Source organism: Pezoporus flaviventris, unplaced genomic scaffold, assembly GCF_033815535.1.
Source record: "Pezoporus flaviventris isolate CSIRO_AGI_PZ_B2104156 unplaced genomic scaffold, CSIRO_AGI_Pfla_v1 ptg000036l, whole genome shotgun sequence".
NCBI lineage: Eukaryota > Metazoa > Chordata > Aves > Psittaciformes > Psittacidae > Pezoporus > Pezoporus flaviventris.
Window position 1 is genome coordinate 27,077,951 of NW_026892584.1, and position 25,124 is coordinate 27,103,074.

The window sequence follows — 25,124 nt, forward strand, 5'->3', positions numbered from 1 at the left end:
TTGGGCCGCCGGCGCCTCCCCCGCCGCGGCGGCCTGATGCGGCACCCGGCGCCGCCCCGCCTGGCTTGCGCTCCCGTTTTCCCCGAAACCCCTCCGCCTTGATATCCCCGGGGGCGCGGCAGGGGCGGTGACGCCCTGTGCCCGGTTGCCGGTCATGCGGGGCGCGGCCCCCAGCTGCCCGGCAGCGGGCGGGGGGCGTTGAGACCGGGCGGCAGCGATGCCGGGGGTCGGCGGGGCCGCGGCCGCCGCTAGGCACCCCCAGTCCGGCGAGGCGGCGGCAGCGCCGCGGGACGAGGAGCAGCAGGAGGAGGAGGGCGAGGAGGATCTCCGCGACGGCGGCGTCCCCTTCTTCGTCAACCGCGGCGGGCTGCCTGTGGACGAGCCCACCTGGGAGCGGATGTGGCGGCATGTGGGCAGGATCCACCCCGAGGGGGAGCGGGTGGCGCAGAGGATCCGGGGAGCTGCCGACCTGCCCAAGGTGAGATACCCCGTCCCCACGGAGCTAAGGCGGCATCCAGCTGGGAGGAGCCGGTCGCCTCCCTGTCTCTGAGGCCGGGCCCCCGAGCTCGGAAGCGATCCCTCGGGAAAAGGGCCTCGGGGTGTGCTTGCTGGAAGCAAAGCCTCGCTGTAACTGGGAGTGATTGAGGGTGCTGCGGGGCTCTGCCCTTCCGTGGCGGCCAGCAGTAGCCTCTTCTGAGGTCTCGCTGGAAAACAGATTTCAGGTGGCTCATGTGGTGGATTGTGCTTAAGAGGAAGACTGGATAAATGATGAAAGGATGAGAGAGTTAAATTTAGAAAAGTCCGAACACTTGTGGTGGGAGGGTGAGGGAGATAGGCAGAGGTGAGTCTTTAAACATGGAGAAATTAGATTTGGGTACAGTCTCCCACACTGAAAGCCATTCTTGCACAGAACGGTGTGTCAGAAAAGAGACTCTTGACGCCAGAGAGTTTAAAGGGTTGTTAGTGAACGCTTGCAGAGCTTGTTGCTGGTGTGTAGTCAGATGTGATTTTGAGCGTGTTATTGGCCTTGCAGGAGAACTCTGTGAAAAGAGGGACTGGTGATCATTTCACTTAACCTTGTTCCCTACTGAAATAGTAGCATGTGAATTCTTGTGATTGTTGCTATCTATCTCTGTTGCACCTCAGCTGGAGAAAAATCTCCCCCTTTCCTTGGTATCCTGTGAACAAAAGACACTGCAAACATTCGGTTTGTCACTCCAGTGGTGGGTTAGGAGAGTATTCCCATCACACTATCAGAGGAAACTCAGATGTAAAAACCGTAATTTTTTTATGCTCAGACTGTTTTAGTAAGGACTTTACCTCCCTGGGAAGGTAACTGAAAGTATACAAGAACATGCTTTTATATAGTGCACAGGCACTGCTTTCCAGCAGTAACTGGAGAAACATGTGATGCAACATCTTTCGTGGAGTGAAGAGTTATAGGCACCTGTGGCAGCAACCAGAATGAATCCTGAGTCCTGATTACAGTCCCTGTTCTAACCCTACTGAACTTTTCCTTCCTTTTTAGATTTCCTTCCTCTCGACTTTGTCCTGAGCCTGTGTGAAGGCTGAAAACGTTTCAAATCAGTCAGAACGCACACTACTCAATTTCCTGACCAAATGGGCTGACTTGACGAGGAGAGGCAAAGGAAATGGCAGTAAAAGGTTCACAAACAAAAGCCCAGCACATGAGGAGAGGGAAATACAGTGTTCAGTCTCTGGTTTTGGTCTTAATGTTCTTCCACTGTTCTCACTTTGTAGTCTTGATGCCAAAGGGTTACAGTCAAGGGACATAGGTGGTATAAGCTCTTGCAATAACAGGTGAAATTGGGCTATCCGTTTATTTGGCATCCGCTAGCACCCTGGAACCCAGATATATAAACTACTCGCTGCTCTGCAATTTGGGGTCCCATTCACATGCTTATTGGGCACACAGCTGAGAGGATGCTGGGATGCAGGAAGCAGCAAGGATGGATGGGCTTTGTTTCCCTAGCTCCTCTTCCCCTCTAGGGATGTGTTTTTATCTTTGAGGACTGCTTATATCACCACCTGCCTCCATCAAGTTTCTTTGAATGGCTGATGCAACAGATGAGAATTAGGGCAATGGGTGTACTCTGCAGGATTAGCTCCTTTGAAAAGGCAGGTATGCTCCATGTGCTGGAGGGCGAACAGGCCTTTTTTAGGTGTTGAAAACTGGACAGGGGTTCACCAACTGTGATATTTTTGGCTTTAAACGGTAGCCAGCATTGGGTTTGGGGGGAAATAACTCTCAAAAACAGTTGGCCATAAATAAACTTAATACCATAAAATGACAACTGCAGGAGGCTGTGATCAGACTTCAGATGTTCACAGAGCAGCTGCAGGGGCCATATCTTTCACTGGGGGGTGAGAGCTCAGAGATCTCTTCTGGTTTCTGTTTCCTTCCAGTAGATTTGGGGTGAGTGGGCATCGAGTGAGCCATGCCATGGTGGCAGGACATTGTTGATTGGCCATGCACACTGGGCTTAAGAGCCACCCTCCTGCAGGCTGTTCCTTTTCTAGCAACAGGATGGGGTATTGCTTTGCTTGGAGCTACTGGGACCATCAGATGGGTCCACACTGAAAATACAAACTGATGTGTGCTTGCCTCATTAAGAAATTATGGATTTTAAATGAGGTGGTTATGAGGACAAAGACAGGAGGAGTTGCATCTAATGGATTCATGCTTGAAGAGGGGAGTAAAATCCAGTTTATTTAGTCAGGCTAACAATTGGGATTTGTATTGCTCTTATGTTGCTTGCAAAAGGATGATTGGGGAGGTGCTTGGATACATGTAAACACCATAAAATAAAGTGTTGCTACACTAGGCTAGCCAAAAAATCACCTTTGTCATACAGATAAGGGTGGAGCTTTTTCTGTGCCTTGCTCCCATCTGCCTTGCCACATATATAGCATGGCCCTCTGTTGTTCTCAGGATCCCCTTTCTTAAAACGCAGTCCCAGTCCCACGCATATAGCCAGTCTCCTGGGGTGCATAAATCTAGGAGCGGCATGATGCAAGCCCTCCATACAAGTGATGAGGGACCACAGGCATGTTCAGTCAGTTTGCTAAGCCTGGCAGAGGTATGCACTCTGGGAAATCTGGGCTCTCTTCCTAGCTGCCCCTCCAGCTTCCTGAATAACTAAAAGGGAAACAAAATAGATCTGACTTCTTATCTTTTCTTCTACAAATAAATTCCTCCCTGCTTTCTGGAGGATTGTGAAGACTGCCTAGTATTTATAGCCCTTCTGAAATGTGGATACTGCATAAGGACAAAATGTTAGGGTCTTCCATCCTGTCAGTGTGGGGATGGAGACCTTATTTCTCTCCTCCTGTTTCTATTGCCCCATTAAAATGCTATAGACCTGATGCAAAAGAAACTGTAGCCCAGTCTGGGCTGCAGGCCCAGATCCCAGAGAGAGGGAGCACACTGTACTTCCATCAGTTTAATTACTTGAGGTGCAGGATGCTCTTCTGCATTAACTAGTCCCCTGCTGAACTGGTTGCCATTCCACTGTCCAGCGTGGCACTGCCCTTTGAGGAAAAGGGGATATGGGGGTCTGCACAACTAGTAAAGGGAGGAGTATCTATCCAGTCATTAATCTGTGCCATCAATGTGCACTTAACCTGCCAGTCTCCACTCAGAAAGCATGGAAGTGTCTGTGCTGAAGAAATGGAGCCAAGTTAAATAGTGAGCCTCTCCTGCTTGTTACCTCTTTCATTGTTTCTGCTTGGAAATTATTTCCTGTGACTCTGTGTCAGCTCACAGCATCCAAACTGACTCAGCTCGTGTGGTTCCAGAGATGCCTCCATCCGTGATCTGCCCTCTGGAGCCTTCCCTGCTCCTGCTGTGGCTGAAGAAACCCAGTTTCACATCTGCTCCTGCCGTTCATGTGTTGTTTCCTGCAAGTGAGCCAGGAAGTGCCACTGCTTGCTCCAAACAGGGTATATCAATGAGGCACTGGAGATGGTAACTGGCACACCTCCAAGAGGTACTATGAAAATGGGTACCAGTGGCCAAATGATGCTACTTAAATTAAAAAAAAAAATAAAATAAAAAAAAAAAGAGACTGATGAAAAAACATGGAGAGAAAATGGGTGGAGATTGAGTTTAGTTCAGCATTTACTTGATGGTGGTGTTTGGAGCTAGGCTTAAAAACACAGATTATGGTTTTCAGAGGCAGCAACAGCCCATCTCTCCAGGTTAAGAAGTCTCTGGCCTCTGTACTGTGCAGGCAAAAGCAGAGCACAACCATGTGGCAAACCAGGAGAGGGAAGTGATCTGACTGAAAACTACCCATGCTTGCTGGCTCAGCTTTCAGCTGGTTGAGGTCTGGACCTGGTTCACCAGTCACCTATGCCAACCCAGAGCAAGAAGGAGGTATGGAAATGAGTGGCCACAGAAATACAGGTGGAGGGTGAGAAGTGGCTACAAAGCCATGGTCAGCAGAGGCAGTTACAGCGGAACAGAAAGCCCAAGGGAAGATCTGGTTCTGACTAGCTCTTTCCTAGTTGGGGATAGCCCATCTTTAGGGGGAAATCTGAAGAGGAACTGAAATGCTGAAAACCAAACTGCTGGGAAAACCTGCAGTCTGGTATCAGGGAGGTATGTCCAAGGCATAAGCTAACCTTCAGAGACAAAATGCTAGGCTGTTTCTCCAAGTCTGTCAATCAACACCAAATCTGTGTCTTCTCCATTGTATTTGTCCTGTGGACAGGACACTTGTCTTCCCTTAGATACATTTTCTCAGCTGCTGACAAGGCTGCAGTTGTCCCTGTGGAGCAGATGGTGAGGAAAATCTGACTGGACCCATAAGGCTGAGGCCTCAGAATGGCACAGCAGTCCAAATCGTGAGCTTTTGGAAGTCATTCTCTGACCACATAATTCAAAACAACAGACACTGCAGGGCAGATTCATGATGCTGTCAAGCCTGTGTCCTAGTCAGTGCCAACTCACCGGCAGTGAGGGACCTTTATATCCTTGCTTACAAGACTGCTCTATGATCCAGTGGCTTTGGGAAAACTCATTCTCCATTTTTACCTCCCTCTCTCATCTTACTTTTGTTTTGTGCCTTCCAGTTTGCATATTTGAATGAGGCCAGGCTCCTTCGGGTGATAACTTCCCTGTCTTGCATCTTGCCTTGTCAGTTAATTTTATCCCATTCTTCCAATGTAGTGTTGCCTAAATGCAGGACTCTTTCACACAGTTTCTCTTGCAGCTCTGTGGTGGTGCTTCATTCTGAATCCCTTTCCAGTTGTCAATGTGGAAACAGTGGAATGTTCTGGTGCAATCACTTCGGACAGCAAAAAGAGGCTGGTTTCAGAGAACACACTCCCTGTAGTTATCTGCCACTGAGTTCAGCAAGAAGCTAGAGAGGTTAGGAAGCAGTGATTTACATTTTGCTCCCCATTTCAGATTCCCATACCAAGTGTGCCTACGTTCCAGCCGTCCACCCCCATCCCTGAGCGCCTGGAAGCTGTACAGCGCTACATCAGGGAGCTTCAGTATCCTTTACTGTTATGTTAGTCACTGGTGTGATAACCCAGAAAGAGGGAGCAGAAGAGCTTGTTCTGATGTAGTTGGAGGAGAACTGAAACTTGCTCCCTGAAAAAAGGAAGCTGGGCTTGGGATGGTGGTTTGTTTAACTGCTTTGGGTCTGCCCAAGTTATTTTCTAATCCTGTTCACTCCATGTGACAAACAGGCATGTTGTCAAGGGCCTTTTCCTACTCCCCATGCTTCTAGGTCAGTGGCCATTTTGTTAGAAACACTCACACCTGCAACCCTGACAGCCAAGTCTTAGACTACAAACTGCGTCACCTCACTGGTAAGGTATAGGTGAGCTGTGGTGTTAAGAATAACTGCTTCTCAGGTCATCCCACTTGAACACTCTTCACTGTAGCTGTTTAAAGGTTAGACAGCTGCCCTGCTTTTGTGCATCTGTGGTATTCTGCCCCTTCATATGCAAAGCTGCCGGTGTCACTGTGTCCTGGGAATAAGATTTATCCATCCCTATTGTGCTGGACAGCAGGTATGTGTGATGCATGCACAGTCTAATCTCACTGATGAGATACAGAGCTAGCTCTGGCTTCAGCCCTAAAAAAAATAGTAAGGAGGCAGACCTTTTGACACCTCTCACCCATCTAAGGTGATTGTGTGCTGGATTGGATCCTTGTCAGTCTTAGAATAAGGTAGACCAGAGCAGGCAGAGATCTATCTAACTATGTTCTGTCCTAGTAACTGGAAGGCTGAGCAGAGCATTTGCTGTCAGCACTGAACTTTGGGAAATGGAGTGGAAATGTGTGTGTGGGCAAGAGAAAGAGAAGAATTGACAAGAAGGAAATACAGTGGAAGTTAGGAAGGACTATAAAAGGGAGAAATGCATGAGAGGGAGATGGGGTCTTTCTCGTGTTGCTCTTATATTTGTGGGATCATGACTTTGCTGTGAGAATAGTAAGTAACATGAAAGTTCTTCAGACAGGTTTTCTTCAAACTCTGTTTTCCAAGCTGTCAAGCCTTTAACTTCTTGCCTCCAGGTACAATCACACTGGGACACAATTCTTTGAGATTAAGAAGAGCAGACCTCTGACTGGGTAAGCACTGGCAGTCCCTACAGCATTTAATCCTTGCTTTACAATATTGGGGCCCACTGCTTTTCCTTCCATTCCCTGATCAAGGTCAGGGTGGCTCTTAGGGCTTTCAGTACTGCAGCTCCATCCTGCTTTAGGTGACTGTATTGTCTGTTGCCTGGGGCATGGCTGGGCAGAACTGTGTCTGGCCTTTCTCAGGGACAAGAGTAGATTTTATTCTCGTGAGTCAGTAAATCAAATAACGTATTTCCAGGTGTGCAGATTCTGCTTGTTTCTAACTATATGAGCTATATATAGAAGATATAACTATATAAACTTCTGATGGATTCTGAAATTAGGTCCTGCCCTAAACAAGCTTCATAAAAGCCAAGTATCTTTACAGGTCTAATTTCATAGCTCCTGTGAGTGCCTTTGCAGAATCTACTCTTACTAAGCTTTGATGTCTCATACTTTGAAGGAGAAGGGGGATTCTCCTGACAGCAAATTTTGGGAAGAGCTGTGCTCTGTAAGTTAAGGAGATAAGCACCTGATGTTAATTGACTCTCCTGCCCTGCATACTGAAAGCCTCCCAAGACTGGCTTCTTACCACTGGTCTCGTCCACAGACTTACGTGACCCTAGATGTCCTGTGTTTTAACCAGTGCAATGGCTCCTCCACAGTATTTGTTGAATGGAGAGTAGAGTTGATGCCAGAGAATAGGGCTTTACTGTCCTTGAACCTTGTGAGGCAAACACTGCTGGCCTTTGGTCCTTTGAGGCTTCTGCTTGTGGCCACACAGGTGTCCATCCAGAACTCACTGAGCCAAGTGCTGTGGTCTCACTCAAACAGAGGTAGGCCAAGTAGGCAGCTTTGCTGTAACTTACTCAAGTTCCTTGTGAGCAGCAACAGCATGTGGTAGAGACCTGGTTTGGATTTAGTATCTTCTTAAAGAAGATACTTTCTTCTGTTCCCTGTCCTCAGTGGGCCTTCTCTGCTGGAAACCTACTTCACATATATTGTGCAAAAGGGCTAAACTAGCCACATTTGCATAGCACAAGCCCTCTGACTGTCCTTGTCTTTCCCCTGTTCCACTTTGCAGGCTGATGGACCTGGCCAAAGAAATGACCAAAGAGGCCCTGCCAATAAAATGCCTGGAAGCTGTGATCCTGGGAATGTATCCTTTCCTCGTGGAATTGTGCATGTCTGTCCATCTTTGTGTTTTCTCCTCTGTTCCCTTATGATGCTTTCAGGCTGCTGACAATATTGCTGCCAAGCCCCACATCCCTGTGTTTTCCCTACCCAGTTCTCCCAGAAAACCACCAAAAAAATCCAAATCCAAGCAATTCTCTGAAATACCAGAACTAGTTCTTCGAAGTTGCTCTTCCTTCACCAAGAAGGCTGATGCTGCTCTGGACAATTCTGTATGTGAGAAAAAGATAAAGGAAGAATCTAAGGAACATCTAAAGAGGGGCAAAAATACTAGCTAAAGTTAGGTCAGGAAGTCCTTTGTGGACTAACATTGTTCCCTTACTGCAATGTTGCCTGCATGTGTTCTACATTTAAAAAGTTAGCAATCCTCCACAACTTCTAATTATGATGTATGTCACTTTCCTATTATGTCGAACACTGCCTGCCAGCTTAGGCAATACCTTTATTAATTCTAGACATGTCATCTCTAAGTACACATCTTTCCTCGCTATCTTCCAGGCTTAGTCTATGTCACTCAGGCTGTAAGTTCTCGATGCACATTGACAAAGCCACCTGGAATGGCACAGGTGGCAAGCAAATGGTTCAGAAGGGTAGTCTGATAAGTATTTTGTCCTTAAGGTCCTTGGTTTGTGTGTGAAATAGCAGCTAGTGAAACAGATTAAAACAATCTGAGGAATAATGCTACAGCATTATTATTACAGCATTATTATTACAGTTTGGGAGCTATGGAATACATATGCTTGAGGTGTTAGCACTTTAACTTCTGCTTCACAAATATGCCTTGAAATTAACTTCCCTTTGTTGAAGGTTTTGTTGAGGAGGCCAAGTCTGATTTCCCTGTGACCCAGATGAAAGTGGGGCAGCTTGCAATAGGTTGGACCTTTGACCCGGAGAACAAATCTTGCCCATCTGATGCCTGAATCGGTGGCAAGTCTGCTGAGCAGGCTGGGAGGATCTGGAGGAGGAAGGAAGTATCTTGTCAAGAAAATGGTATCACTAGTTGTTTCCTCAATAGCGGCTGCTGTCAGTTACCTCACCAACAACATGACCACGCTGGACCGTTTCCCCATTAGCTTCAAAACCCACTTCTCAGGGAACTACTTCCGACACATTGTGCTGGGGGTGAACTTCGGAGGCCGCTATGGGGCACTGGGCATCAGCCGACGTGAGGAGCTCATGTACAAAGCACCTGTCTTCCGCACACTGAGTGAACTCATCTTTGACTTTGAGGAGGCATATCGCCGCTGCTGGCACACTCTCAAAAAGGTGAAACTGGGCCACTGTGTGTCCCATGACCCACACAGTGTGGAGCAGATTGAGTGGAAGCATTCCATCTTGGATCTAGACAAGCTAACCCGGGAAGACTTCCGCAAAGAGCTTGAGAGACATGCCCGTGATATGAGGCTGAAGGTAAGCAGCAAGGATGGAGAAGCAGTTTGCTGCTGCATCTGCTGTCTTGCCTAGCTGATGGTGTACTGCGGGAATGAAGTAGTAACCATGACACTCTCCTAATGGTGCTCAAGGGTGAATTGGAGGCTGAGGACTCCGGTATACAGGCTGGTTCCCTAATGGATGATCATGCAGTACTGCAGTTGTAATTAGCTTGGACTGTATACAGTACTTGAAGACATAGCTGTCGCTATTAGTAATTTTTTTCTGGCTTTTGCATTTTTTTATGTGCTTGCCTTGCCTTTTTGTCTTTAATTCCCATATAATTAATCACTGTTAGGCTTTGTGTTTTCTGGTTACTACTCATATTGGTTGTCTGCTCACGTTGCTCTTACTTTTTCTGGCAGATTGGCAAAGGAACTGGGCCACCATCTCCCACCAAGGACAGAAAGAAAGATGTCTCCTCCCCACAAAGAGGTCAGGCTAGCCCCCATAGGCGCAACAGCCGTGGGGACCGTCGGTGAGTGCAGCTGCTGGGCAGGAAACCCATATAGAGCATCTCCATTTTAGTCACAGACCTACACATTGCTGTCAGGTTTTGGATCCTTCTAATGTCTTACTGGGGTTCTTCATAACAGGCGCTACTTATCTGACCTGCAATAGCATTCTTCCCTAGTCTGTGCCTTTATGAGTATACCATTGACTGGGGAGTGGGGAAACAGCTAGGGTTTGTTTGTTTGTTTGTTTTGGCAGGGAGGAGGAAGGCAGCTGAAACAGACAGTGATCTTGATAGCAGTTATTTAACCTTATGCAGGGGTCTGAGCTCTGGCATTTCATAGACCTGTGCCCTAAAGAAAGAGATTCCAATAATTACACTGCTGTCAGTGAGACTGCTTTCCTGAAACTGATATGGGGCACCAGACTGGGCTTCCTCCTCTTCCTAAGCTGAATTATCTTCTGTGGAGATCACTGGGAGAGTTACTGGAGGTTGTAGAATAATCCTGCCCTCAGTACTGTAGGATAAGTCTGAAGCTTTCCTGTACCTTTTCATGTGCTGCCATGTCTATGTGCAGCACCTCCTGAACAGAAAAAAGTTTCAGAATAGCACTTACCCTCTCTGCTTACAGGCCATCTGGTGAGAAGAAGCCTGCTGATTCCAAAGCCATGCCAGACCTCAATGGGTACCAGATCCGGGTGTGAAAAGAGCTGTGCCTAGCTCCAGAGATTTCTTGCTGGCCAGAACTGAGACCTGGATACACCGGCAGTGATTCTGACAAAGGAGACAAGGGAGTGGGAGCAGAACAGAGTGCCGATCTTCCCACGTACTTCCTAGTGGGCCAGTCCCAGAGCTGGATCCCATGGGTCCCAGAGGATTCACCTGCCTGTTTCTGGGAGAGGTGTCCATCTTAATTCACTGAAACAAGTATTTTTACAAAAAAGGGGAAAAAACAAAAAAAAAAGATGTGAATGTTGGTGGGAGTTTGCTGCAGGAAGACATGGAGTGAGTGGGGTCAGCAGATTCACTATCAATTTATTTCTGTTGACAGCAAGTAAGTGAAGCATTTTGTTGACAGCACTTCTTCCCTGTCTGCACAGAAGCCTTCAACCCATGCAAGACCTGCACAGCTGAGGCTGGATGTGATGCTGGAATGGGATGGCCGCCATCACATTCTGTATCTTGTGCAGAAACTCCTTGTTTTGCCATTATGAACACTTTGTTTAACATTGCTCTTGTAAGAGAGGGCTGAATTTGCTCAGTCTCATTTATTGATCATACAAAGACTTTTCATCTGCAGAAACCACATCTTGTGTGTTTAGTCCTGCCTATTTCAAAGTATTTCATTGTCTCTAAGGGAGTAAACAGTGGGATGATGATTTTCTTTACCCACTGTGATGCTGGTGAACTGTTGCTCTAAGTCCTTTTGTTGTTGAGTGGGTCATCAGCAATGATGATGTGCCTACGCCATTGCCATATGAAAACAGGCACAGAGACCTCATTTGACCAGGCAGGGGCTGGAGGGAAGCCTGAACTTTGAGACCGCCCTTCATGAGCCTTCTCTCTCTAGTTACTGCTACTGTGAAAGCTTGCAGAAGGTGCTTCAGTCACTGAGGTACAGGTTTTAAGAGTAAATAGTTAAAGAGGGGTTTAATGATGTGAACAGGTTTTACAAGCATTTTTCTTTTCCACAAGATCCTTGCTCCTTCCTCACTGTAGTGTTAGTGCTGGAGTTACAGACGCATGCTTGCTGATTGGAAGCCCTGCTCAAGGAGATTGCAGCTGCCTTCCTAACGGCTCAGCCCAGAGCCTCCTAGGAAAGTAGTTCCCCACCATAAGCCCAGAGCTTTGCTTCTGTTCTGGTTCTTTGGATAGCTGCAGTATTTAACAGCACCACCTAGGCCAGCGTTCCCCAAAGGGCTTGGGCCTTTCTGCCTGCTTTCAGCTTTGACTTTTCCTACGCTCCTTTCCAATAGAGTGTTGTACTACTGATTAAGCAGTGTATTGCTTGTCAGAAATCTGGAGTGTTGTCAGATATTGCTTTGAGGCCTAGAAACAGCGAAGTTGCCACAGGTCAGAACAGCATGGCCTTGAAGTGATCTGGATGTGTGGATCTAGGGGAAGTAAAAACTGAGCTTGGAAGTGCGAGTATCCTCAAGAGAAGCTGAGTTTTGTTTTACGACAGCACTGACAAGGAGATAAACTTTCAGAAATACTACATGTTTAATTTAGTTAGAACTGGGTTTATTCTTTCATGTGAAGTTGTTAGAAACATGATGGAGCTTAGCTCTACTGGGTTTTTTTTGTTGCAGTATTGCTGTGCTACACATTTGTATAAGCAGTGCTATTTTGGTGGCAGAGAATGGGTTCTTATCCCCAAACAAATCAGCTCTTCTGTCACATTAAAGCAGTGTTAATCCCTGAAGCACCACCCACAAGTGATTTAACTCAGGCCTCACAAGTTCCTAATTGTACATCCTTAACTGTGACGTAACGTGTAAGGTGCTATATCCATACCAGTGCAGTCTGTCCTTCCAAGCTCTCTTTGTAGCCTGTACTATTTGCTATGCTGTACAACCAGGAGGACGATCCACAGGGAGGTGGCAGAACTTGCTGATGACCCAAGACAAGATTAGTCCAGAAACGGATGCCGATTTCCACAGTGCAGTGCAACACCTGTCCTCTCCCTTGCACTTCAGCTATGTGCAACAATCTGAAATTACACACAGCAGTAGCAAGCCAAGCACCCGATTGTGTCCTCTAGTCAATTTTGTATGGCTGTAAATTAACACGTTTAGTGTCTGGATGCTAATGATGATGTTAGCTGTAAAGGTACCACTGTTACCTGTAAATATTATACATTACTTGAAAGCCACAAACTGCCTTTGCATAGTTTGCTATGCAGTGGACTGAAAGTTCAGGTGCCACTGTGAATCATATGATAAATACTTGCAGCAGTCATCAAGAGAGACTGACTGTCAGGTTTTATTAAAGTGGATTAAATCCAAGAAAAAGACATTATAAAACACATTTAGATAAAACTAGGATGCATCCTCACCATGACTTTGGTTGTTTGGTTGGTCAGTTAATTCAGGGTTAACTGTGAGCTCTTGAAAGTAATTAGTGGCCTCATACAGAGCACATTCAATAGCTGGACAGAACTGAGCCTTTTTAGATGGAAAGGAGGGGAAATGTGTTGAGGGGAAGAAGACCTCAAAATAGATGGGGCAAGTGAGAGGTCAGCTGCAAGCTAATGATGCATTCTTGAGAGCAGGGCAAAAGGGGTGCTCAGCAGTGTTATATCACCAGGGCAGAATGGCTTAAAACAAAATGTTTTGTTTGACCTGGTAATTAAGTGCTTTCCTGCAGGATGTAACTGAGGCCAATAGCTTAGAAAATCAAAGGAAGTGGATGTTTAAAGAATGAATGACAGGTGGAGTTCAAGGTCTCCTAATCCTCAGATGTAGCCAGAGGACAATATACTCTTTCAAGATTTAGTTGCACAATTATGTACGTTAGGAGGCATTTAATTCTTCATTTGTATCTAATGTTGATGACTTCTCAAGATGGATGCAGGAGTAGACATACGCTCTCTACTAGGATTGTTATTTCAAGCCTTCTACTATGTTTCTCTGCGTGGTAGAATTCCTGCCCCTTACTGTTTCTGTATCTCCAGTTTAGCAGATGGTGCTTAAAAAAATGGAGAACGACCAAACCATTCTCCCCTTCTTGCTCTTGCTACTCCCATCTTTGTAACAAGATGCATCACTTCAATACAAAGCTTAGCTTTCTTGCTAACAACATGAGAGCATCTCCCTGTGACAGAAAGGATTAGTGCAATACAGTTTTATGCAGTAAGAAACCTAAGGGTATAATGAAAAATTAACTTCTGCACTTCCACTTCTTTCCTCCCTTATCCACCTGCTCTGGCTTCTGGTCTGTCTGCCTTTAACCATAAGGAAAAAGAGGCTGGAGATGAGTCTTTTTCACTTTTGCAGTCTTTAGAGATACAGAGAAGGAATGAAAACGAGGAACTAGACTGTAATTCAGGTCCTGCAGAACAAAAAAAAAAGGATCTTGAGGAGTTCTCCTATTTAATGTTAAATATGATCGCACGTGTAGCTCTGGGGCATAGATTTCACTGAGCAGTAAGTAGGTCTCATTTGATGTCTGTTCTACAGTACAGGTCCTTCTGAACTCTGTGGAAAGCAACTGCATCCATATACTAGGAATGGACAGACACTGCCTATGTCATATGCCAAGTTGGAGTGAGCTTTGAAAGACTTGGAACAAATGCTGACCTACTACTAGCAAAACTATTTTTAATATAATGCAAACCTTGAAAGAAGAGTTTTTCTTTGTACTTTTATGTAGGCAAGTCCCTTTACTCTTGGCCAACTGCAGTTTTTTAATGGACGAATGGGTTAGTGAGCGAAACTTTCTGCTACAGTGTCACTGATATAAACTTCATATACTAAAGAGTAGGGTTGAGTGTCCATCAGACTGTGACACTAGCCTTTTTTTTTTTTTAACTGTGATATGATAAACTAAATGAGTCTTTAGGAACTTAAGGTACGTTAGCAAGTGTTTAGTGGAAGTGGAGTGCTTTTTTTTTTTCAGGTGAGTGTTTTACTTGTATGGCACTGTATAGGTCAGTATAGTATCCTTGGATCTACCAGAATAAATGACTCCAAAACTGTGGTTGGAACATAGTTTCTATTCATGCAGTAGTTGTACCACTGTTACCAGATCTGTTTAACATGAAGAATTTTTGTTTTAGTATTTCAGGTGAAAGCCTTAATCAGATGCCTGCCCTTTAAGGTAGGCTCACATGTGGTGTTGTATAGATTGAAACATGACTGTCCTTAAAATTGCAGAGTTTAAGAAACCACAGTGAACAGAAGAATGCTCCTGTTGCCAAAAGTCTGGATTAGATGGGCTTGACCTTGCACCAGAGGCTTGGGTGGTTGCTTTTAGCCACTTCTCCTTCTAAGTGAAGTTCTTGACATGGTCCTGATGATCAGGCACTAGATAGAAGCAGAAGGTGCCCTGTGTCCTATGCGTACTGTGTGTGCAAGTCTAGCTGAAGTAACTCCATACATTCCAGTGGTCTTGCACTGTCATCATGTCAACATTAAGACCCACATTATGAATTTATAACTTAAATGTATCACAACCATTCTCCTTCAGTGATGCCCTGGCCCTGTCTGCTCAGGAGCAACTCAACTTTGGCCCAGAAGGCTACGGAATCCCCAATAATCTCTGCCAAGCAGAGTTTCCCTCCAGGTCAGGGTTGAGATGGTGCTAGTGGGACCAGAGTGGTCCACTTCCGTGCACATCAGTATTCTACTCTAGCACTGATAGGGTGCTCCAAAAACATTTACATCTTTATCATTGGTACAGCTCAGAACTAAGAAATGGCAGGTTTCTTTCTTTAAGAACAATATCCTGTGTGTCTTTTTGTAATTAATCAGTGAGGTTCTGTGTTCCTATGTAGCCAACACAGAACTTGTACTTAGATTTAGTTCTTACTGCACTTCCCATAGCCCTCATGTTGATACTTCTTCCTGCTTCCTTTGACACTTAGAAAATAAAATTCCCTCTGTACTGCTCTCAGCTTGTGCAGGGAAAACAATATGTCTGTACTGTCTTTATTTCCAATTTAAACTTTCCTGTTATAAGTCAGCTGAGAAGTCAAAGGCAAGCCTTGAGTGATGGTATCAGACAGATTATGTATAGATGCCCTGTACTTGCAACACTATGGACATGGAAGAGCACTCATTCTCTTTCTGTTATCTGAACAGGTATGTCTGTACACACAGAGGCAGCTGCCAGAGTGTTAAGAAGTATGTATGTGGCTGTGTACCAAAGGCTAAAACTCATCTTTTCCTTTTCAACTACCATCAGTCAGGTTGGACAGAAAATAAAAGTCAGTGGATGCAGCAATAGGAACTTCAGTGTTGAAATAATGCTGTAAGGATTAACACAAGCCTCTGCTTGCACGGCTGTACTCTTCAATATATGATTAGTTTCCCTCCCTGGCCTGAAAAGCAATTCTGCTTCAGGTCTCTAGTTTAGTGACCTTCCAGACTAATGACCCCACCAGGACTTCTCAAGACAAATGCTGGGTTAATAAAGGACAGTCAGCTGCAAGATTCAGTGCATTCCGGGCAAGGGGGATCCAACTTTATTCAGGCTATCATCTTTCAGCCCTTCTCTCTAGGGAAATGAGTAACAGCTGGGACCAGGGCCAGGATGTAGGCAAGCCTACAGCATGTAGGGGAAAGGAATAAACATCCCCTACTCTGTTACTCCAAAAATAATGGCACATGCAATAGTCCCTCTTAGCTAAGTTAATTATATGAACAAATTCTGCCTTGAGGGGAATTAATTGCACAGCACCTCCTGGGTGGTGTGAAGACACAAAAGAAGAGAGGTGCCCTTTCATAAGCCGACATGGCCTGTGCTCAGAGCCAGGAGTTGACAGTAAGACTTCTGCAACACTCAAAGGCTTCTTGCTCCCTTATTAAATACTTAATAACATTAGCAAAAAAGGACTAAAATGCTGTGACTTCTATAAACCTCTACTTCGGATGCTTGCCTGAAAATACCTTCTATCCCATGTCTTACAGATTTTGCTAAAAATCAGGTAACTCCTAAATCCCCTATAGATGTACAGATCACAGTGACTGCTAGACAGTGGTGTGAGAACAGCAGAACAATGACTTGCCCACAGCTCAGACTAAAAATAACACTTTCTGCTCCCTCTTAGATCAGGCTTTTTCCCTGCTACTGAGAGCCTGCAGTTCTAGGTTTTTAAGTCAGTCAGAGATTGCGCTACTTGGACCTTAGTGAGAAACCTTTATTGTGGAAAGGATACACAATTCAGTGAAGCAGTAAGAAAAAGAAAACAACCCAGCCAGCTACTACACTGAGAAGCCCACAGCTGCAAAACTTCACTCTCTCACACACCTAAAAGCATATAAAAATCCATTTACAAGAGAGCGAGACTGAGCCTTAAGAGCAGCATTCACGCAGGGACTGCAGGACTATAGAAGGCAAAGGCATATGATGTGCTATGAAATGCAGACCATTACAGAATTCAGTTAACTCAGTTAAGCTGGCTTTCCTGGATTACATTTTTATTTTGGCAAAGAGTGACTGCCATCCTACCTCCAACCTCACTCTGTGGGAAGGAGGGAGGGAGGGAGGGAGGGAGGGAGGGGAGGGGAGGGATAAGCTTTAGAATAACTACTGCACCCATCTACCTCCAGGTCAGGAGGACTCCTGAAAGTGGCCAATAAGTGAATAAACTTAAGATTGCTATAGAAAGCTTTCCACCCATCCTGAAAAGACTAAAAAACTAAATGACATTGCTAAAACTTGAAGTCTTTTTTTGTGTATAGAAGGAAAGACTGGATGGAATAAATACATCTTTTGTTGTTGCACATACCAGCGTCTAGTCCTTCTCCCATTTGCCACCTCAGCACCTTGAAAGCTGCTGTTTGTCTAACCAAAGTTAGGAAAAAAATTCCAGCCCTACTATACAGCATTCCTATCCCCTTAGAGCACAAGAATGTGCACTCTGGATCTCAAATAAAAGGAAAAAGAGCTTCAAGACTGATATTCAAGAATGAATGATATTTTCAGTGGAAGTTGGAGGATAACTTGCTTTGACAGAAGCTAAAGTTGTACAGCTGACGAAAGGAAAGAGCTTGAGGCATGCCAAATGTTAAATCAGACATCCTAGTTATCATAGCAGGTGAGTTCTTTACAGAAACTCAGATTTTTGAATACTTCATACTTTGAAACACAATGCAGTATATTCAGTTGCAGTGATTATGCAGCTTGTGCACTTCAGTGTGATGGTGCTATGGAAAGCACTATAGGCTGGGCAGCTGCAGTCTGGTAAGGCCCAGGTCTTAGCCAGCAAGTCTATTAACTTGCACAACAGGAAGCCTACTTGTAAGGCAATGGTATCCCACTAAGGCTTGCACACCCTTCTTTCGGGTAAGCACAAAAGTCTTCATCTACATTTGGATGAACTATGGATACAGCCCGCAAACCCCCAACAGTACTTTCAATAAATGTTCATTAGTGAGTTGGCAATAGGAGGAGAAATTGCACTGCAGCAACAGCCTGATTTGCAAACTGTTTGCAAACACCACTTAAATATTATTAGGAGCAGGACACATGCTTTAATCTGCTCTTAAAAGAGATTCTTTCTGAGATACTCAACTTAGAGCCGCCAGGAGACTTCTCAGTGAAAAGAAACTAAGGTCAAGTATATTTCAGAGTTCTGTGCTTCACAAAGCAGGTGGTATACATGGCGCTACCGAAACTGAAACTTTGTTTCATGTAACAAGTTATTCTCATCCTAAGTGTGGGTTCAGAGCTCCCACCCCTCCCACTTAATGCTTCAGGGCTGAGGGAAACCACTATCTTACGATTTGACAGTGTTTAAATGTTAAACTTATAATAAGACTGATCTGTAAATAATCCCACTCATAGCTTTTAATTGAAGAAATATGGCTGCAGAAAAAAATAAACATCAGTAACTCAGCAAGATAACCGGGTACCGCAGTTATGGGAGAACAGCTGCTGGAGAGATACCTTGTAAGAAAAAAGATGGATAAGGAAGACCTTGAGGAGCAGTCAAGTTTAATTTAAGAAAAGGGCAGAAACTAGAGCAATTATATTGTTTACCACTCCTCCCACCCCATGCAATTGGGAAAACTGATTATAAAGTGCAACATCCTGAAGTGATAAACTTAAAACTCTGAGAAAGTGAAATAAGTCAAATAAGTGTTTGCCTCTACAGCTGCATACCTGCAGCTTAGGAAACTGGTAACAGGGCATGTATACACACTGCTATACACTCTGGCATCCCTTCCGCTAAGTGCCAGTCTCCCTGAGGTCTACATCACTACTACCTCTATGACACCTTCTCTTTCTGAGTATAGCAGGTATTCCTATCACAATCCCTATCATTTACAGATCCCTCTGTAATTCATCAGAAAGCTGTGCTAATGCCAACTAGTCGCACATTTAAGTCAGGAAACAGTATTAAGAGCTACATCGGAAATCTTAGTTATGTGTCCCACCATGAGTTACTCATTACCGCAGCCTCTTATTGTATCAGTGTGTGCTACTCTTAAAGCATTGCAGAACACTTTTTTCCCCTACAACTATATACTAGTTGCTATTTTAGGGGTAGCGATCTTGCCACTCACCCCACCTCCCAACTTCTCCTATAGCTCCCCCACAGCTAGAGGCATTCACAGGCCTCCAGATCCATCTGATGTTCACTCCAGATTGCTCTAGAATACATTTTTCTTTCCTTTCCTGAAACAGGCCAACCCTGTAGGGATCCATACCAGAGCTTCACAGACTGTGGTCAAAACCACCACAGTGATAAACTCTTGTGTGTCTGTACGCAGTCACTAGCAATGGTCCTGCATTTCTGTAATAGTTACACCTATGAATGCTCAAGGAAGCATTTGGGAGCTGCAGGGCTCTCCAGGAGCTTTCTAACCTTCAGAAAGAAGTCAGAGGACTTGCAGGCATTGTCCTGGGGTTTCTCAGCACATGACTCCATATCCAGTGTTCAGCAACTTAACCATTTCAAGTTGAGATCATACTATTTCACGTATCAAAAGCGAAAGCATTAGCTTGACCTGTGGAACACTAGATTTTCCAACAAAATACAGCTGGAACCTTAAAACCTCCCTGAGAGGGGAGGTTCCTTCATGCAAGTTACCAAAACAAAAGTCAAGTCTTTGGTTTAAATAAAATGGAAGAAGCACTTATGATGTTGAAGCACAGCTGCTATCATGTCCAGTTACATCACAGAACTGGCAGGGTGCTTTGGCCAGTGCAGTGACAACCAATTCATCTGATGGTGTACTCCTTATGGGTCTCAACAGGTGGGAGGCAGGAGGGCTGCTTTCACAAAACCCTTAATCAATTCACCATCAGGCCTAGCCAGCAATTTACAGCTGAAGCAGATAGTCAAAGTTGTAAGTGCCAATACTATGTGTCACAGTGGTTTTTGGTTTGCTTTTGGTTGGTTGGTTGGTTTTAAACCTTTAGGGTCTTCCAAGTTTCCTATTACAATGCTAACAGCTGGTGGGAGTTATCTGCAATCAGGCTTCTCTCTGGCAACCTCTTTTCAAGCCTGGCAGAAAATTAAGATCTCAGTTCACTGATTATCCTTTCCTCCCCTTCCTTTACAAATGCAATCAATTACAAATCAGAATAACAGCACTTGCAGAAATTAGTGCAGCTGTCAGATAAATAGAGCCATAGAAATACACAGCTCTGCATATCACCCCATGTACAAAACACCAGTGCCACACCAGAACCTTTACCTGTGAAATTAAGGGCAAACAAATCTTATTCACCCCCAGACTGTTGTTCACTAATACAGACTATGGGCTGGCAAAAGCTATCCACAAATCACCAGGCAAATCACCAACATCTGTCAGGAGCAAGAAGGGTATATGCAGTCCTCACACAGTCACATATGGGCACAGAACACGATCCCACACATACACACCTTGTTTCTGTGCAGTTTGCAGAACTGAGCTGCAAAAGGTGGGCAGTACTTGCTTTCTTTGGGAGGAGGGGAAGGGTTGCTGAGTGCAAACTATTTTGCAAGACAAGCCTGATGCCAAATAAACCAACTCTGGGGTTTGGGAATGTGCTGGGAGACAACAGTTAGGCCCACTTCTTCTTTCTCTTCAACCCTCATTACCACTGTCTTGTGCAGTGAATTTGTTCTCTTTCCCATCACAGCCAGCAAAGCTTTGTTAAGCAAGTCCTCAGAGGGTTAAGCTACCATAAACACAAGGTGCTGCGGTTAGTTCATTTTTTTTTCTTAGATGAGAAAAGATTTATTTTTCAATAAAGAAAGTGACATTTAAAATATAACCCAAATAAAGCCCAGGAAGAGAGAACAATATTTCAAGTCTCCTCATACCTTCCCACAAAAACCTGAAGTGGGATCAGATTTCCCTGCCTCATTTGTGAACAACTGATACTGGTTTTGCCAATATTGCTCTCACATCTTATGGAAGAACTCAGCAGAAAGTGTCAGGCTGATCTAGGGAATCTGCTCTAGGAACAGCTAAAGTTCGATTGGGTTTGTATTTGCCAAGCCACTGCTAGCAAAAGTACACTGGAATCCAAGTGACTGACAATCTAGCTCCAAGTTACACAGCCTTTCCCTTCATACTTCATAAGCTATCACTGAGAAACTAAACATTGTTTTGGTGCGACAGAATATTGGTGTATACATCCCTGGATCCTTGGTACCAATTAACTAACCAGATGTAGGCAGCGTTGTCCCTCTTGTTCCCAGCTCCTTGAAGATCTCACACGGGGTCAAATAAACATAGGAGTTATGGTGGTTCCAGCAGCACTAAGACATCTGCTAAACAAAGCAGTGTAACAAGGATCCCTTTAAGAGATGGCAGTGCCTGAATACAACTGGAAGACCACTGGGAACACAGGTCAAGTTTGAAGAGACACACAAAATACCAATGCAAAAAGCACTCAAACTATCCCATTCCTGTTTTTTTCTGAGGAAGTAAGGGGAGATAGGAACTTTTAGGGCATGATCAGGAACACAGTTTTCTTGCAAGCAGGTTGTGCAATCCAGAGCCTCAATTGCTATATTCAAAATAGCTTCTCTTTAGGGAAAGTAACCAACACTAACCCTCTCTAAGGCTGGCGATCTCCAAGCCAAAGCTAGCCAGCAGGCAAAGATGATCAGATGAACAAAAAGGATTTGGTAAGCCATTCGCCATCAGCAGGACATCTTCAGAGAGAAGGGAGAGGCGGCCAAGCAGCTTCAGGGCTCCATCCTGGTACAGCCTGCGACCTGACAGAGAAAAAGGAAAGAAATATCAGCCAGAGACTGATTCTGTAGATTAACTCTACACACTCACAGAGGGACATCTGTAAATGCTTTCCTATTCTTTCCCTAATGAACAAAGACAGCCTGCACAAACACTGCATGCACCTTTGTGCCTAGATATGAAAGCAGTGAGCATCCTGTACTGCTGTTGTTCAATGTTTCATATACTTGTAGGCACAGGAATCGATCAAACTCAACTCACCAGGCAGCTGCTTATATGAAAAGTTCCTTTCATGGTACTAAGTTGTAGCTATAGGTTCATATTCTCCCCTAAGCACAAATTAATCTCTCCATTCCTAACCTCTTCCCCAAAGTTCCTTCTGACGTGATCCAAACCAGCTCAGAGACAGTTCCTGGATGCATTTACATGCAGTCTTTCATCACCATATCTCCTGTTTCAGGTTGCAGAGAGGTGGTGCCATTGTAATGTATCCAGTCACCACCTTCTAAGGCTAGTATGTGTTCTCAGACAAGCCGTAAGTCCAAGCCTTGAACTTAGGACCCAGTACTGGAACACAAATGCTTATACAAAAGAACAGAATCCATTCTGTTCTAGCTTCCTCAAAAGCCTACATGAACATAAGCTAAGCAGCTTCAGGTTTCCACAGCAAAGATAAACAGTGTCTTCTTATGATACCTGAGCAAATGCTTCCAGTCTGTGCATCACTTCAGTCAAAGTCACACCCTGTAGATGTACCCCAGCTTAGCAAAATGCACTGCCAAACACTGAGCTGCATTCTGGCATGTCTCGCAGCCCTCTCCCAACATCACAGGGATAAGCCCTGCTCTGCCACACTCACCCCCCCTGTTCCTATTCTCCACAGGCTCTGCTGAATAGAAGATATAATCAACAGTGGTTCCAAGTCCCATGGGCATCGTTGTGACCTCCGGGCGTCCCCTCTGTGGCAGGAAGTGGCTGTAGACAGAGGTCAGGTTGAGGCCATGCTGGATAATACCTGAAGACCTGCACATGAAAAGCCACCATTTATCAAGGAAAGAAAGAAAATGCTATAGTGTTCAGTACTGCAGCCACAGCTGAGATTGGTGTTCCCTTGCTGATGCAACTGTCCAAACTATTTCTATGTTGTGAATGTATAAAAGGCAGTCTTTCCGAATTATTCACTCCACTTACACCAAAGACAAAGCTGACTATGAACTTCCTTTGTCTCCAATACCCAGTCCTGTCTATGCTCTTCATTCTCAACCTCACCAACACAATGCTGACAGAACAGCGCCCAGCTGCTGGGACAACCCTGAGTGGATCTGGCTCTTCCAGACAGCCCTCCTTACTCTCTTCTACCCCCACATTTATTTCAGTCTTTACTTCAGCCAGAATTTCGGCTCTCAGGAAAACAAGACCAGGCTTGAAGAGTGAGGCCATTGAAGATGCACTTAATTACCTTGGGACAAATGGCTGAGGATCAGGGTCTTTCAGCATGGCAGTAGGCTTGCACCAGTGTGGAGGGCGGTCTGCAAAGGAGCAAAGAGAGTCCAGCCAGACCTACACAGATCCTGGAACAGGCTGCTCATCCCAAGTCAGAAAAGCTTCTCCTGACATCAAATGAATCTTTTTGCCCAAGAAGAGCAGATAGCTTCCAGCCACAGGCACCTTGAAGAAAAATATTCAAAGGAAACCCCAGCTCTAAGACTAACAGGAACATCCTAGAGCAGATCAGTACAAACCACAGAGAAGTCATACTCTGTCCTGCCAAGAATATGTCCTTGAAGCATTTATTATTGAAGCTTAGGGTACCTTAACCTTTGCTCTCTAAGAAAGTTCATTTCCCTTAGCCTACAGCTTACTCAAAGGGCAGAACAGAAATGGAGACAGCAGAACTAGATCTCACTTTTTAACAAACAGCCTCTAAAAGAGGCTGAATCTTAATGCATCTTAAGGAATATAGTCAGTGTGTATGAGGGTGGTAAGACTGTACTCCTCTGAACTCTCATAGAATCCATTAGTAATCACACAGCCACAGAAGGCACCCTTCTGCTTTCCTCTGTTCTCACCAGGCATTACCTCCACCCCATGTTTTTATCAAAATTAAGCTAGGAGAGACACAAGCTGGAAAGTCTCCCATTAGTACCTGGTTTAGCATCTGTCACACCTTCCAAAAGGACCAGATGTGCTGGTCGTTCACAGGCAAGATCGCAATAATGAAACTGGAGCAGGAAGTCCCGGCTGTACTTACGTCTGCCTGCAGAGAAAAATACAATTTAAAGAAGAAAATGACTGCAGCAAAGTCACATCTACAGGGGACACCTCTACACTCTTTATACCTCTTAAGCCTCTTTAGTTTGAGAGAGGTTTTTCTGCCCAAGCACTCTGATACCATGAGAATGAGAATCACTTAACAACCTAAATGTAGAACAGAACAGATGCATAAACATAGAACAGAGCATAGTCGTTGCTATCCCTTTAGCTAATGCAACAGTCTTAGCACCTTGGTGACACAAATTAAGACAGCCCCTCTGAGATACCACAAGTTCAAGGGACTTTCAAGCAGATGAGTTACTGTACAACTCAAGGAAATGTCTGCCAAAAATGAAAAAACAATTCCAGAGCTCAGGCTCAATAAAAGTTCTACATTCAAGATTCCAATAAAAGCTATTTAGTGTGGGCTCCTCCTTTTCTTTTAACCCTAAGGATAGTAGAGAATAGCCATGATTGTAAATGGGCCCTTTGGAATGATTTCCTAATAGTGGTGTGCAAATACTGCACAGAACCACTCCAACAAACACCTGCAGCTGAACATGGTTTGCAACTGCACAAAAGTGTAAGTCTGGGAATATGAAAGACATACAGAGAGCAATGGTTACTGATAGGAGAATATTCAGCTCTCGACTAGAGAAAGAAAATGGCAGAAATAGGGCTACAGAAACAGACCCCAGAAAAATTAAATTTAATTCATATACCAAGGAAATTGACAGGAGAATCTTTGCTGAGTGCCTCATGCAACATATGCCTAAGCTACTGAGGCAGCAAGGCCCACAAACTGTCCATCCTCAGCACACTTATGTACTCAGTGCACACCGGAGCTCACCTTGTTTCTTTGGCTGGCACAGGGTGACATACTGGCAGTTGTCTGTTACACCCAAGGAGCTCGGCCACAGTGGGGCCAGCATTTTCCGTGAGTACAACTGTTGGGAAAAGTCTTCCTGACCAGAAACCTGCATGGAAGCCAGAAACAGTCAGCAACACAGAGCAGAACTTTTGTGTGCTATAGACAACGTAAGTATATACACCTGCCAAGAGCAACGGGAGAATGCCTCATAGAAAGGCATGAACTAAGCTGTTCACAATATGGTGCAGATGTAATAAACCCTTCAGAAAGTCTTGGTGGATTTGTACTCCCCTAAACTTTCATGTACAGTCATGCAGGCACATTCTCCCATACCAAGGGAGAATCAGGACCTGAAATGGTTTATTATCCCCAGTCTGCCTCAAGAGAAGCCAAAAGTGGTGGAAACAATGCACATACATTTGTCCTCTTCTTTCCATAGCAGCGCTGGAGGAATTGGAG

General features: G+C 44.9%; 2 protein-coding genes across 7 annotated transcripts in view; one reads left to right on the top strand and one right to left on the bottom strand.

Annotated features, from left to right (window-relative positions):
• On the top strand, positions 1-15,315 carry VASH1 (vasohibin 1). Its single transcript, XM_061463640.1, has 7 exons — positions 1-478; positions 5,435-5,523; positions 6,554-6,610; positions 7,686-7,760; positions 8,824-9,205; positions 9,592-9,704; positions 10,312-15,315. Exons 1-7 carry the CDS (start codon positions 218-220, stop codon positions 10,382-10,384), a joined length of 1,050 nt encoding a protein of 349 aa, XP_061319624.1. The 5' UTR covers positions 1-217; the 3' UTR covers positions 10,385-15,315.
• Positions 9,969-25,124, bottom strand: part of ANGEL1 (angel homolog 1) — a 20,647-nt gene continuing 5,491 nt past the window's right edge. For 4 of the 6 annotated variants that reach the window (XM_061463636.1, XM_061463637.1, XM_061463634.1 and 1 more), the window contains 6 exons: positions 24,645-24,771; positions 23,688-23,798; positions 23,001-23,070; positions 22,401-22,564; positions 21,400-21,564; positions 9,969-10,263 (listed from right to left, as the gene is read on the bottom strand). In XM_061463636.1, the coding sequence (XP_061319620.1) occupies positions 10,232-10,263; positions 21,400-21,564; positions 22,401-22,564; positions 23,001-23,070; positions 23,688-23,798; positions 24,645-24,771 (669 nt within the window). In that variant the 3' untranslated portion in view covers positions 9,969-10,231. Of the gene's footprint in view, positions 10,264-21,399; positions 21,565-21,584; positions 22,109-22,396; positions 22,565-23,000; positions 23,071-23,687; positions 23,799-24,644; positions 24,772-25,124 lie in introns of those variants that run through there. The other 2 variants (XR_009745150.1, XM_061463635.1) reach the window with 2 other exon arrangements.